The sequence below is a fragment of the Myotis daubentonii genome, chromosome 1, assembly GCF_963259705.1.
Source record: "Myotis daubentonii chromosome 1, mMyoDau2.1, whole genome shotgun sequence".
NCBI lineage: Eukaryota > Metazoa > Chordata > Mammalia > Chiroptera > Vespertilionidae > Myotis > Myotis daubentonii.
Genome location: NC_081840.1, coordinates 46,516,686 through 46,530,558, shown reverse-complemented (window position 1 = coordinate 46,530,558; position 13,873 = coordinate 46,516,686). Strand labels below are relative to the sequence as shown.

The 13,873-nt window shown below is 46.7% G+C and overlaps 1 protein-coding gene across 2 annotated transcripts in view; it reads left to right on the top strand.

The window, feature by feature from the left end:
• Positions 1-13,564, top strand: part of SNX1 (sorting nexin 1) — a 46,184-nt gene extending 32,620 nt beyond the window's left edge. Inside the window, exons 5-15 of one of the 2 annotated variants that reach the window (XM_059698723.1) lie at positions 577-620; positions 3,033-3,174; positions 3,822-3,900; positions 4,368-4,443; positions 6,986-7,099; positions 7,537-7,630; positions 8,668-8,873; positions 11,224-11,367; positions 11,898-11,978; positions 12,465-12,536; positions 13,132-13,564. In XM_059698723.1, coding sequence (XP_059554706.1) covers positions 577-620; positions 3,033-3,174; positions 3,822-3,900; positions 4,368-4,443; positions 6,986-7,099; positions 7,537-7,630; positions 8,668-8,873; positions 11,224-11,367; positions 11,898-11,978; positions 12,465-12,536; positions 13,132-13,182 — 1,103 coding nt within the window. In that variant the 3' untranslated portion in view covers positions 13,183-13,564. The other variant, XM_059698733.1, reaches the window with a different exon arrangement.
• The last annotated feature ends 309 nt before the right edge of the window (positions 13,565-13,873 follow it).

Here is a 13,873-nt window from a genome sequence, read left to right as displayed (position 1 = left end):
GATATCAGGCAGCTGAAGTCTCTTCCGGCCAGGCCCTTTGCTCTGGTTGAACATGTTAGATGAGAGAGGTCAATGTCCCCCAGCACCAATGGAGGGGGCCGTGACAGTATTTCTGAAAGAGCAAACCAAGCCCAGAGCTAGCTTAGGGTAGAACTACTTGTTTCCTTTTGCATCAGTTGCTTCCTTTGCCTCCTCCTGTTTTACACAGCAAGAGAATTGTTTGGTTTTAGACAGATGTGTGCAACCAGCCCAAATATTGGCATGATAACAACTGATGGATTGTCAGTATCCAGTGCTGCTTTGTGGAGGGCATAAATGGAGCCTGGCTTTGAACAGGGGACTGACTCTGTCTAACTCAAACTGGGGCCCAGCCAGCATCCATGGGGCATGAAATGCATGAAGGCCCTGAGGCAAAGTAGGAATTGAATTTAGGATGGTATATAAAGCTTGGATATGAAACAAGTTTCCCTTCTTATACAGGGCTCCTGGAGCTTATGTTCCTGGTTAAATGTTAACAAGATTAGCACTGCTTTGGTTTACAGAATAATCCTCTACTGCTTTCTTGTTCTCCCACAGGGGATGGTATGAATGCCTATGTAGCCTACAAAGTTACAACACAGGTGAGTCCAAGTGACCCTTCTGATGGCTACCTTAGTAGACTTGGGTGCTTATACCAAGAAGGTCGTCATTCAGATTATTTCTGGGTATTTATTTAGTTTCTTTGGCAAAATCTTCCTTCAAGTTTCCTCAAGATGGAGCAAGCCTGCATCCCCTTGGTAATCTCATCCAAACCTTTCCACTTTTCTTCCAGAGAGCTAACATTTCAGTGTGAAACTTTTTAAGTTTTATTAGGACATGCAGTGTATCTGATACAGTCCTGTCCCTCTGAGGAACTATGTGGCTTAGAGCTAGTTTGGTGGATTGCCCCAAACTATATATCACCTGTTTAAAAATTGTCAGTTCTTCTCAGGTTTCCTATGTGGAACTTATTTTAATACTTTCCCTAACCTTTTGCCCTTAGGTCTGGTCTTCCTTTTTTATATAATATTAATGCATACAAAACTTACACAATGTTGTATGCATGTTATGAAGCATAAAAAATGAAGCCCTGAACCTACCACCGTTCTTAAGATGAGTACCATTGAATCCCACCTGTGTCTCTCCCTGTCATATTCCTGCCTCACACCTTAGAGGTGACTACTCTTCTGAGTTGTCACTCCTTTATTTAAAAAGTCTTCATATGTGTATCCCTAAATAATATACTGTTTTGCTCTGTTCTTGAATTTCATAAAAATGGCATCATGCTGAAAATAGTGCTTTCTTTACTAGGATTGTTCCTCAACCCATCCATATTGTGTGTAGCTACAGTTAGTTTATTGTGTGATTATAACGTAAATACTTATCTGTTTTTATGTTGTGAACTAGAGGCCCAGTGCACGAATTCGTACCTGGGTGGGGTCCCTAGGCCTGGCTGGCAATCAGGCCTGGTTGGGGCCAGACCAATCAGGGCCTGCTGACCAGGGGGCAGGGACAGGAGGAGGGACCGCAGGAGGTTGGCCACCAGCCCCAAGGAGGAAGCCAGCCCTCAGCCCCCCTGGGAAAGGGGCCACATCCGCTGCCACCCACCCCTGGCTCCCCTGTCCCAGCCCAGGGCCCAAAGGCCGCGATGAGGTCAGGAGAGGAGGCAATGGCTGCCCCATCACCGCACCGTTCCCCGCCTCCCCCCACACCTCCTTCCCTCGCAGCCACACTGTGGGCCGATTGGGGCCTGCCGGCCACGGGGAGAGACCATGGGAGGTTGGCCGGCTGCGGGCGTTTGGCTGTGGGAGTGCACTGACCACCAGGGGGCAGGCGCTTAATGCAGGAGCTTCCCCCTGATGGTCATTGTACATCATAGCCAACTGATTAATGGGTTGTTCTGATTATTCAGTTGTAATGGTCACTTAGGCTTTTATATATAGAGATATTTGGCATATTTGCTATTTTTATAGTTATGAATTATGAATATTCTTGCATAGTCCCCTAGTGTACACATAGAAGAGTTTCTCTAGGGCAGGGGTCCTCAAACTTTTTAAACAGGGGGCCAGTTCACTGTCCCTCAGACTGTTGGAGGGCCGGACTATAGTTTTAAAAAAAACTATGAACAAATTCCTATGCACACTGCACATATCCTATTTTGAAGTAAAAAAACAAAACGGGAACAAATACAATATTTGTATTTGCATGTGGCCCGCGGGCCGTAGTTTGAGGGCCCCTGCTCTAGGGTATAGAGCCACGAATAGTTCCCCCGGGTCATGCAGATGTTGGAAAGGAATACAGCCTCGTCTTTGCACCAATTTATACTCCCATTGGCTGTGTAAAAGTTCCTGTTGATACACTTTCTTGTTAATCATTGGCAAGGCCAATCTCCTTAAAGTTTGCCTATCTGGTGAGCATTAAATGATCTCTCATTTCATGCAGGCCTAGTCCTTTTCACTAGAAGTCTGCTTTATGTTGTCTCTCTACTACTTGTTTCTCTGTCTCCTGTAAATTCTATATCCTGTGACACCTTAGGGGTTAAAGTGTGTACAGCTTAGACATTTCATCTGATCCTCCCCCTTAGAAGCACTGTTTAGTCTGTCTTTAGTTTGGCTGCTTTAATTCCAGCAGCTAACATCCTTAATAAGTCAGTGCAGGAAGAATGGGTTATAGGTGACTATAGAATTCTAGCTTTAACATGTTTCCATAGAGCAAGGGTTCTTAACCTGGGAATGAAACTGTATGCTTGAATTTAATCAGCTGCCTTTTGTAATCCTATATATTTCATGCATTTAAAATCATTATTCTGAGAAGGGCTCTGTAGACTCTAGATAGCCAAAGGTAACTCTAACTCCAAAAATTTAAGAATCTCAGCCTTGGAGAAAGTTATTTACCAGATGGCTGAGACAGGGAACTGGGAAATAAATGCCTTTGATGACAGCTGGACAATTTTCAAGATACTCCTTCATTCCTTATTTGGAATGAAACTGCCTTCTGTTTTTTCTGTCCCCAAGACGAGCTTACCAATGTTCAGAAGTAAACAGTTTGCGGTGAAAAGAAGATTTAGTGACTTTCTGGGTCTTTATGAGAAGCTGTCAGAGAAACACTCTCAGAATGGCTTCATTGTCCCTCCTCCACCTGAGAAGAGCCTAATAGGTAAGCCTGTGCTCTCTAATCCGCTTGGGTGTTTTCTTTGCATTCTTCTGCAATATATTTTCTACTGAAACTATTTCATGTAACAATGTAGAGTCTTGTGGTTAGAAAAGAAATATTTCCAGTATTTTCCTATAAGACTCATGAGGTCTAAAGAAATAGCACGTTTTGACATGTTCTCTTTCCTTTGGTATAGTAGAATATCCTAGTGTTAGCTTCCACAGGTAGGGGTGTGTGTGTGTGTGTGCGTGTGTGTGCGTGTGTGTGTGTGTGTTGGTATCTAGGAGACTTAAATGATTGCTGTTCCTTCCAAATTGAAATGTAAATTGAGTGGGGACTGGGGGAAAGGAACCTCCCCATCATCCTCAGTTGATGTTTGATCTATACTCAGAGTCGCATGCCCCCCCCCCCCCCCCTTTTAGGAAACGTAGACTCTGCAAGTCCCAGAGTCTAGATCCTTCAGCACTTCAAGACTGATTTCACAAATGACACACGTAAAGGACCTCTGGTTAATGCTCATGACATTGAAGTGGCCTTTGATTCTGTTTTGCAGTGCTGTTCTCATTGCCTTTCCTCCTATGGGCTTTCTTACAGGCGTGCTCTTTTCATGATGATTATTAATTATTTTTGCTTTTTAAATTCCATTCCAGGAATGACAAAAGTAAAAGTCGGGAAAGAAGATTCCTCTTCTGCAGAATTTCTTGAAAAACGGAGGGCTGCTCTAGAAAGGTAAGTGCCGTACAACCATTTTCCTGAGTAACATGAGGACTAGTGAGAAGCTGAAACCTTAGACTCAATTGTGAGATGTTCACTGGAGCTAGTAGAGATGAGAAACTTGGGTGAATGAAAGATTTACACCTTCATAGTATGCCTGACTTTCCCTAAGTCTCGTACCTGCTCAGCTCAGGAACAGACCATCTTCTTTTCTTTCCCCATCCTGAGTAGGCAGGCAGTCCTCCTCTCCTTGGACAGTCAAATATGAATAACTGAGGTCTCTTTCTGACCAGTTATTTCTCTTCCCCTTTTAGAAATGTGGAGAACATGAACTTGAATGTGCTTACAAGCAGAGTTATACTTAAGCGCCTTATCTGAGGACATTTTAAAGCAATGAAAGACCTTGTAACCCTGCCGGCACTCTATGACACTCAGAACCAGGGAGGCCAGCCTGACTAACCAGATAACTGCTTACCCCATAGGTACCTTCAGAGGATTGTGAACCACCCTACCATGTTACAGGACCCTGATGTCAGGGAGTTCTTGGAAAAAGAAGAGGTTAGTATTCTACAGACTTCATAATTGAATTTCATAATTGATAGCTGTCCCTCGCGAAATGAAACTAGTTCATTCAATGAATATTTGAACATTTAACATGCATATAGGCTAGTACCAGACTATATCCTACTTTGTAAACACCTATGAGTAACAGGTATTTTTCAGCCTTTGAAAGAAAAGAAGCTCTGCCTATAGTCAAAAGCAACTGGTTGTAGAGGTCACACTGCAATCTAGTTTTCTTACTGGATCAACACAGTGATCTATTTGGCAAGTCCTTGGCATGTCTTTCATAGGCTACTACTTGCCTCAAATTGAATACATTTTTTTGTGCCAGGAGCTGAGGGGCATTGGTTCAAAACCAGTTACCACAAACCACAGAACTGCCATGTAGCAAAAGTGTTGATTCAAGTGAGCAGTCTTTTTTTTACAGGCTATCTGTAGGCTATTCACGATTGTAAGAAATTGGAGACAGCCCAATTGATAACAATTGAAGAATTAAGTAAAACATATCAATACAGCAAGTACTTTGTTCTCATCATAAAGTTTACAGAAATGTTTATATATATTTGCTGGAAGCATATATTAAAATAATGATAAAAAGTGAAACATGAAACAGCATGAGAATACAGTGTAGAAATATGTTAGTCGCCCTAACCGGTTTGGCTCAGCAGATAGAGCATGAGCCTGCGGACTCAAGGGTCCCAGGTTCGATTCCGGTCAGGGGCATGTACCTTAGTTGTGGGCACATCCCCAGTGGGGAGTGTGCAGGAGGCAGCTGATCAATGTTTCTCTCTCATCGATGTTTCTAACTCTCTATCCCTCTCCCTTCCTCTTTGTAAAAAATCAAACAAATATATTAAAAAAAAAAAAAGAAAGAAAGAAATATGTTAGTCATTAAGGATCAAAAGAAACGGTAGAGCCCTAGCCAGTTTGGCTCAGTGGATAGAGTGTCAGCCTGCAGACCAAAGGGTCCGGGTTCTATTTTGGTCAAGGGCGCATACCTTGGTTGCAGGCTTCTCCCTGGCTTAGGCCCTAGTCAGGGTGCGTGCAGGAGGCAACCAATCGATGTGTTTCTATCACATCAATATTTCTCTCTGTCTTTCCCTCTCTCTTCCACTCTCTCTCTAAAAATCAATGGAGCCCTAACCAGTTTGGCTCAGTGGATAGAGTGTCAGCCCAGAGACAGAAGGGTTCCAGGTTCTATTCCAGTCAAAGGCACATGCCTGGGTTGCAGGCTCAATCCCCCGTGGGGGTGTGCAAGAGGCAGCCGATCCGTGAATCTCTCTCATCACTGATGTTTCTATCTCACTTTCCCTCTCCCTTCCTCTCTGAAATCAATAAAAATATATATATATATTTTAAAAGCAATGGAAAAATATCCTTGGGCAAGGATTAAAAAAAAGAAATGCTATAATAAAATAATGTATCTCATAGGAAAGAAAACTAGAAGGAAATAAAAGGACAGGACTATATTTTGTATTTTTCATTTTGTTTTAATTTTTAATTTGCAAAAAGTATCTAGTATTCTAGTAAAGAAAATGCTACTACTTATATGGGTCTCCTCCCCCCACCCCCCCACCCCCAAAATGTAACTTTTTAATTAAAAATTCTGTCTGACGCTTTAAATCTTTTCATTCCTCCTCTAGGATTCCCAAGTCCATTCTTCCATTTCACCCACTTATCCCACTTCGTTCCCCTAGAGCAGGGTTTGTGTACACTGGGCACTGGGGACACTTCAGGCTGGATCCTTCTTTGCATTGTACAGCTCTATCCACTAGATGCCAGTAGCAACCCCCTTCCCAGTTTGAACAACCAAAATTATCTCCAGATATAGCCAGATTGGGGGGGGGGGGGAGTGGCAAAATAATGCCATATTGAGGATTACTCCCCTAAGTGTCCTAAATCTAATTTTTCATTATGGTATGCTGTATATATAGATTTTTCAGCATCCCTTCCATGCCTTAGGAAAGTTCTTAAAGACTGAACCAATCAAATGGTTATAAATATTTGGCTCTTTTTTTTTTTTTTTTTTTTTTGCTTAATTAGATCATCGCTAAACATAGCCACAATCTGAATAAATAACGTTCCTGTCCTTGGATCTTTAATCACTGGGGAAAATCCAAATAGAATCAGAGCACAACTTCAAAGACTTTCAAGACCTTAAGTCCAGGTGTGTGCAGAGTATGCTAATCCAAAGGAATTTTTGACTTTTGACAAAAGCATACTTGGTATTTAAGCACTTCATGCCTGGGTGCGCAGACAATCTCAACATGAGGTCACCTGGCCCCATAACATGCATACACTGCTTTCTGCCTACACTATCAAAAGCAGAAAATGTTGCTGATTCTGTTTAGCATGGTCCTTTGATATTTTTTTTCTGTACATGCTGGTAATAGATGTGTCTGCCTTTGAAAACAACAATCTACAGTTCAAATAATTTGTTTGGCACGTTTGGGGCATGCCATCTGATAGATACTAATTCTTCTGAACCTAAAATAGGGGCAGCAGATAACTTGCCACCCCCGCCTTCTTGGTCTTGTAGCTGCCACGTGCCGTGGGTACCCAGACATTGAGTGGCGCTGGTCTCCTCAAGATGTTCAACAAAGCCACAGATGCAGTCAGCAAAATGACCATCAAGATGAATGAATCAGACATTGTAAGTAGCCCTGTGCTGCCCCCACTCCCTCAGACTTACAGATCAGAAGCCCCGAGGAATCCTGAAATTTCTGAAATTAGAGACTTTCTTTTTAAGATAATTCAGTTCCTTTTTTAAAAACTGCTAAGGGCCAAAACCGGTTTGGCTCAGTGGATAGAGTGTCGGCCTGCGGACTGAAAGGTCTCAGGTTTGATTCCGGTCAAGGGCATGTACCTGGGTTGCGGGCACATCCCCAGTAGGAGATGTGCAGGAGGCGGCTGATCGATGTTTCTCTCTCATCAATGTTTCTAACTCTCTATCTCTCTCCCTTCCTCTCTCTCCCTTCCTCTCTGTAAAAAATCAATAAAATGTATTTTAAAAAAAAAAACTGCTAAGGAAAGACTGTGCTGTACCTATATGAATAGCTTCCATTAAAGCTCTGGGCTTGTGTGTTTCAGTGGTTTGAGGAGAAGCTCCAGGAGGTAGAGTGTGAGGAGCAGCGCTTACGGAAACTGCATGCTGTTGTAGAAACTCTAGTCAACCATAGGAAAGGTAACAACCTCTGAATGCACTTGAAGCCGGGGGAAATTGATGTCTCCAGTGAGTTGGACGTGGGAGGGCATGCTGTTCCCAAGCCTCTCAGCCACTCAAATTGAAATTTTCTGCCCACCTGGTCCTGATGTTCCGATCGAAAAGATATGCCTGCATCTCCTGGCAAGAAACATGACTCATTCACTGTGGGCATTGTACTTTCAACCTGGGCAGGGAGCCATCCCAGGTACAGCTAGACCTGGGACGTGGGCTTCTGTTGATATGATTTGAGTTGGTGGCTTATATCCACAAAATGATATCACAGACTTTAGCTACCTGGTCAAATGACCAATTTGTAAATGTAGGGAAACCAGGTATGTCTCCTAACCCTTTCTCATTTTTCTCTAGTGAGATTTGCTAAAGGGCTAGTAAATTTTGCCAAGTTTGAATGCTTTCCTTTTCTGCCTTAAGCATGCTGGATCACCAGAAACCTAAATAGGCAAAAACCATTAGAATGAGACCATTGCAAGGGTTGGCCCAGGGCCTAATGCTGTACTAGGAATGGTTTTTACATTTTTAAAGGATGAATTTTTTAAAAAGCACATAAGACCAAATGTGGCCTGCAAAGCTTAAAATATGTGGCCCTTCACATAAAAAGTTTGTCCTGCTCTAGAATATGCAAGACTGTGCAGCGTGCACAGCATTCACTCTCATGCAGACAGGCTTCTTACCATGAGCTCTAGCACAAACAGAATCGTTCCTTTGGCCCGTTAGTATTAACTGGCCTCTGGCTCTTCAGGAATAGTGGAGCTGCTTTTCCCAGGTAGACCCAGCTAGTGAAACTCACGCCAGCAGGTGCCTCTCCCCATTCTTGTGGCCAAGCTGCATTCCCTCACTTTCTGAATGCAGTTGACTGTGGTGTGACTGGGCAGCATTGCTGAGACACACCAGGCACCAGCTGATTTGTCCCTTTTCTTTTTTTGTTTTTGTGTCGTTTTGTTTTTGACTTGTCCCTTTTCCTTGTGAGGTAAGAGGCTCTGCTGTCTTCCTCCTTCCAGAGCTAGCGCTGAACACGGCCCAGTTTGCCAAGAGTCTAGCCATGCTTGGGAGCTCAGAGGACAACACAGCCTTGTCACGGGCGCTCTCCCAGCTGGCTGAGGTGGAAGAAAAAGTTGAGCAGCTCCACCAAGAACAGGCCAACAGTGACTTCTTCCTCCTTGCGGAGCTCCTGAGTGACTACATTCGCCTCCTGGCCATAGTCCGAGTAAGCTTCTGTTTCCTCTTTCTCCTCCCCTTAACTTCATTTGTCTTCCCTTTGCTCTTCCCCTTCCCAAAAAAGTTTCATTCATTATACTTCAGAATAGCTGAAACTTTTCTATTCTCAAGAGAGAAGGCATCCTGTGAACCAAGAAATCCATTTAACTGTTAGCTGGTTATTGCTAAGTCATTTTGAGGCCCACAGCCAGTTTTTTAAGTGCATTAGGAGAAAAGACCACTCTTGAATTCCCAATATGCCCCTCCTTATTATTGAAGCTGGACAGCGTCCTCATGCTCCTTTCTTCAAGCAAGGCTTATGTCATGGCGCCCTGGCACAGTCATTTCCTCAGTCCTTTGGTCTTTGCCTCCTTAACAGTAAGCGGTGGCTCTGCCCTGGTAAGAGCTCTTGCTGGCTTCCACTTGTCCTCCAATGTGAGCAGTCAGGTAACTACACAGAACCAGCTTGGCATTGCATGGAGGAGTGTGGCCAGGGGCTGAGAGAGCTTGTCACCAGAGCCCTTTGTGTGCTGTGCTGACCACACTGGTAACAACACTGCAGCCTGCCCCTCAGGTCAAGCACCTCACCTTTTCTCCTGGTGACCAGGACACTGGTTTCCCATGACCTCTCGGAGCAGCCCAGGAAGCTTCACTGGGAAGTGGGATTAGCTCTCGCATGGCATCCCTGAGACAGAGGAAAGAGCCCTGTAAGGCCTGCGTCTGCCTCTGATCTGAGGGGCCCAGAATGAATGAGCCTCTGAGTTGCTACGGAGCCCCCTTCACTCCCCATCCCCACATCTCCCTGCGCAGAGGCTCCTGTGCTGTCAGGAGCCGAGCTGCCAGGGCTCCGTTTCCTCTGTGGGCCTGCTCATTGTCCGGTCACTTTGCGTTTTGGTTTGCTAACCCAGGGTGATGAGAGCTGGAAAGATGACCTGCTTTGGAATTGTTAGAACTGGTCAGACTGCTTAGACTGGAGAGCCATTCCAGGGAAGAGCACTCTCTGGGGAACCTGTCAGAGAGGAGCATTGTTTGGGATCCCTGGAGGGCAGAGCTTGGATATGGTGCCTGGGCAGGGGCAGCCCCTGTGGACAGGGGTGAGGGAGGCCTGGCCTAAAGCTCCAGTTGCTGGGGCAGCAGGCCTCAGAGCGCAGAGCTGCCAGCTGGGCTTTTCCCTGGGACTTCGCCTGCCCTCCTCATGGTCATGAGCTGGTGGTGAGAATAGAAAGGGAGCAGATTTCCTCTACCTCTCCCCAAAGCTGGGCTGTACCGCTGTGAGCCCTGGGGTTAGGCTTGAGTCTTACCTGGGTATGAGGTCACCCTTTACCTAATCCTTTGACTTTGAGCTGTTAAGAAATTTCAAGTGATCCTAGTGGCACTGCTGGGGAAAGTAAATTTGGTGGCATCTCACTCCCTGAGGTTCAAGTTTCTGCAAAGCCCTGTACCTCAAAAACCTCCAGGGAACTTGTTGTGCCAGGAAGGGGAGCAAATGGAACAGGGCTGAGAGGCTGGCCACAGGCGCACATCTCTCCCCCAGGCTGTGTCTGGACGCCTGCAAAGCCAGTGGGGATGTGGGATGGTTTGGTTAGGCCAACAACTGTCGTCTGGAAATCTTGTGGGCAGGTGGCTAGAACCAGGGAAAACCATCCAGTGGATTTTAGGGAGCTTCTTGGGGCACTTGATAGCCTAGAGCAATTGAGTGTATGGACGGGGCGATAGCACCATGTCCCTGAGGGGCTTTAAGTGTTTAAAGATCTGTTGAGCTAACCCTGTATAGTATTTGGTTGTCAGTTTAAAGGTTGCTTTCTTACGTTGGCCTTCCCTGATATATCTCCCAGGCTAAGCTCGGTCCCCAGTTTATTAAAGTACCTGCTTGTTTTCTCTGTACTCTGCCTACTTGTAACTACTTATTGGTGATTATTAACATAATGTCGGCCTTTTCCAGTAGAGTATAAGCTCCATGAAAGGAAAGCCATGTGTGCTTCATTTCCCACTGTGTTCGTAGTTCCTGGCACATGGCAAGCACTCAGGAGGAGTGTGTAGGTTCATGGACTGGCTGGCCTGAGGGAGGCGTTCAGCAGCTGTCGTACTGGGCACGGGCCTCAGGCCGCCTCTGGTGCTCCCAGCCATCCCGCCTTGGGAGTGGCATGCAGCAGCATGGCGCTGGCCCGCCGGAGGCTGGGAGAGGAGTCTTACCCAAGCTTCTGCTTTTGACATTAAACTTCAGCTGGGCACTAACACTGGGCTGCGAAACCTGCCCTTGCTCTGGCCCTTCCCTAGCCCAGCCACTGGGAGAGCCCCCAGGCGGAGCCGGTGGAGCTCCTGAGGGCTGGTTGTGCTCTTCCCCAACACCTCGCCCACAGGCTGCCTTCGACCAGCGCATGAAGACGTGGCAGCGCTGGCAGGATGCTCAAGCCACACTGCAGAAGAAGCGGGAGGCTGAGGCCCGGCTGCTGTGGGCCAACAAGCCCGACAAGCTGCAGCAGGCCAAGGACGAGATCGTGGAGGTGAGGCCCCGAAGCAGCCTGACAGGGCTGTTTGCTGGTCCCATTGCACCCGATGCTGGCACGCCACCTCCGGTGAGAGAGGTGACTGAGTGTGAAGGACGCTGGCTGCTGGCTGGCCTTGAGGCCTGCCCTCTTCCTCTTCCCATTCACCCAGACTTCCCATCAGTCTCTGCTGGAAGGGTCCTGGCGAGGTCTTGGAAAAGGTAATTCAGCTATGCCCCCGGTGAGAACGAATTCAGTTCTTTGGGTGCCAGCCTTGTTGGTGAGGACCTGACCAGAGCTCTGCAGTTACGAGCTTTCCCAGATGCAGGATCGGCCTGCGAACCAGGCATCCCTTCCAGCCAGCCCCAAGGTGGCCTTCTGCCAGACTGACTTACACGCTAAATCCCCACACGCTATCTGATCTTACCCAGAGAGGCAGACAGACAGAATGACCAATTGAGGTCTCAAATATAGGATTGCTGTCCGAAGACAAGACTAATAATGATACCATAACGTTAAGTGATCCTTTTTTTCCTCTTTCTTCCCAGTGGGAGTCTCGGGTGACTCAGTATGAGAGGGACTTTGAAAGGATTTCAACTGTGGTCCGAAAAGAAGTGATACGCTTTGAGGTGAGATAGCAGATCTTATTCTCACAGGTGTGCCGTGCCTGCTTTAGTAGTGGTGTTGGTTTTGTCCAAGTCTATTGAGTAGAGAGACAGGTGGAGCTGCCAGTAACTTGGCAGTTGTTGTGAAAAGGAGTGGCTGTGTGTGTGTGTGTGTGTGTGTGTGTGTGTGTGTGTTTTCATGTTCACGTCTGTGTGTTTGTTCCTAAGGCACTTGTTGCTGCTGAACTAGAACAGTTAGACACAAAATAAAACTTGCAGCTGTCATATACCCTGTGGTCTCCTGTCCTGTCTCCTCCCTTCCCACCCCCGCCATACAAAAAACCTCGAAAGACCTTGGCAGAGGCTGTTTGGCTGGAAGTGATAGCTCTTCCAGCTGCTGGCTCCACTTCCTGAGCTTGTGCAGCACTGGTCAGCAGTACCCACCACCATCCTATCGAGAGGGGAAGAAGCACTGTCTGGGTGGTCAGTGTAGAATCCTGTCTCCTATAGAAAGAGAAATCCAAGGACTTCAGAAACCACGTGATCAAGTACCTTGAGACGCTCCTGTACTCACAGCAGCAGGTATGTAAGTTACATACGACTTTCATCCTCTGCTGCGTGCTCCACAGACCAGCTGCCTGCTTGTGGCTTTGTGACAGGATGGGCTGGCCCTGCTGGAGGGGGTTGGGGAGGGGCCGGCAGGGGGTGCCTGTGCCCTGCTAGAATCAATAATTAAAAGTAGGCCCTGTTGCTCTAACATGGAACATCCAATAGGGTCTTTTGCTAAGCAGGGTTGCCCTAATCCTAAAACGAGTTTCTTTTTAAGAACAAACCCCAACTCTCCTCTCCCTTTAACCGCTTAATACCACCTAACCCAATCCATATGTGGAACAATGGCCCCCACTGCGAGGAGCTAACTGAACTGGGCAAAGCTGTGACCTCCACGGGATGCTTCCTCTGGGGCAGAACCAGGACTGTCTTCAGAGATTATTCTAAGTCTAGAGAGATATTGGGCCGTGTGGCTGGCCATTTCCTCAGCTCCACCTCACCTCAGGCCTCCCTGTGGGGGTGGCTGAGGCTCTTGGGGTAGTGCCATGGCTCTGTGCTTACTTCCCTTCCAAGCTCGGGCTCTGCCACTCGATGGGGGCACGTGCTTACTGTCCCCACTTCTTTACAGCTGGCAAAGTACTGGGAAGCCTTCCTTCCTGAGGCAAAGGCCATCTCCTAATGGACCAAGGACACCAGAGCCCACCTGTCCGACGCTGCCTTTTTATACACTGTCCTCCTCCACCTCTGCTGGACCCTGACGCATCCTGCCTAACCTGACTTCTCCCTTTCCGCCCTGCCCCACACCAGCTGTCCCGTCATTCTAACCCTTACTGCATTTAGCTTCCATATATATTTTCTTACCTGAGAGAATAGTTTCTTGCTTTAAGCAAAAGACCTATAATAGGTGGTGGAATTATGGGATAGGGTGGAGTATTGATATAAATATATAAATACATATGTATATTTTTCAGGATGTGGTTAGGAACTGGGAATAACGTTTTCTGTTACTCCTGACGGTGCCATGAAAAGATTATGTAATAAAATCTTTTAAAATCAGGTCACATGACTCAGACTGTGGTGCTTTTTCCTTTAGGCTGGGGTGCAGTTGGGAAGCAGGCCGGGAGTACTCCTAACCAAGGCGCTGCCCAGGTGGAGTAAGTTTCTCTCGGCAGGAGTTCACAGCTTTGTGCTGCTGCTTCCTAGGCCAGTGCGAGCCACATGCGGCTCTTTGGCCCCTTGAGTGTGGCTCTTCCACAAAATACCACGTGCGGGCGCGCACGTACAGTGCGATTGAAACTTGGTGGCCCATGCGCAGAAGTCGGTTTTCGGCCTGGGCAAGTCTATTTTGAAGAAGTGGCGTTAGAAGAAGT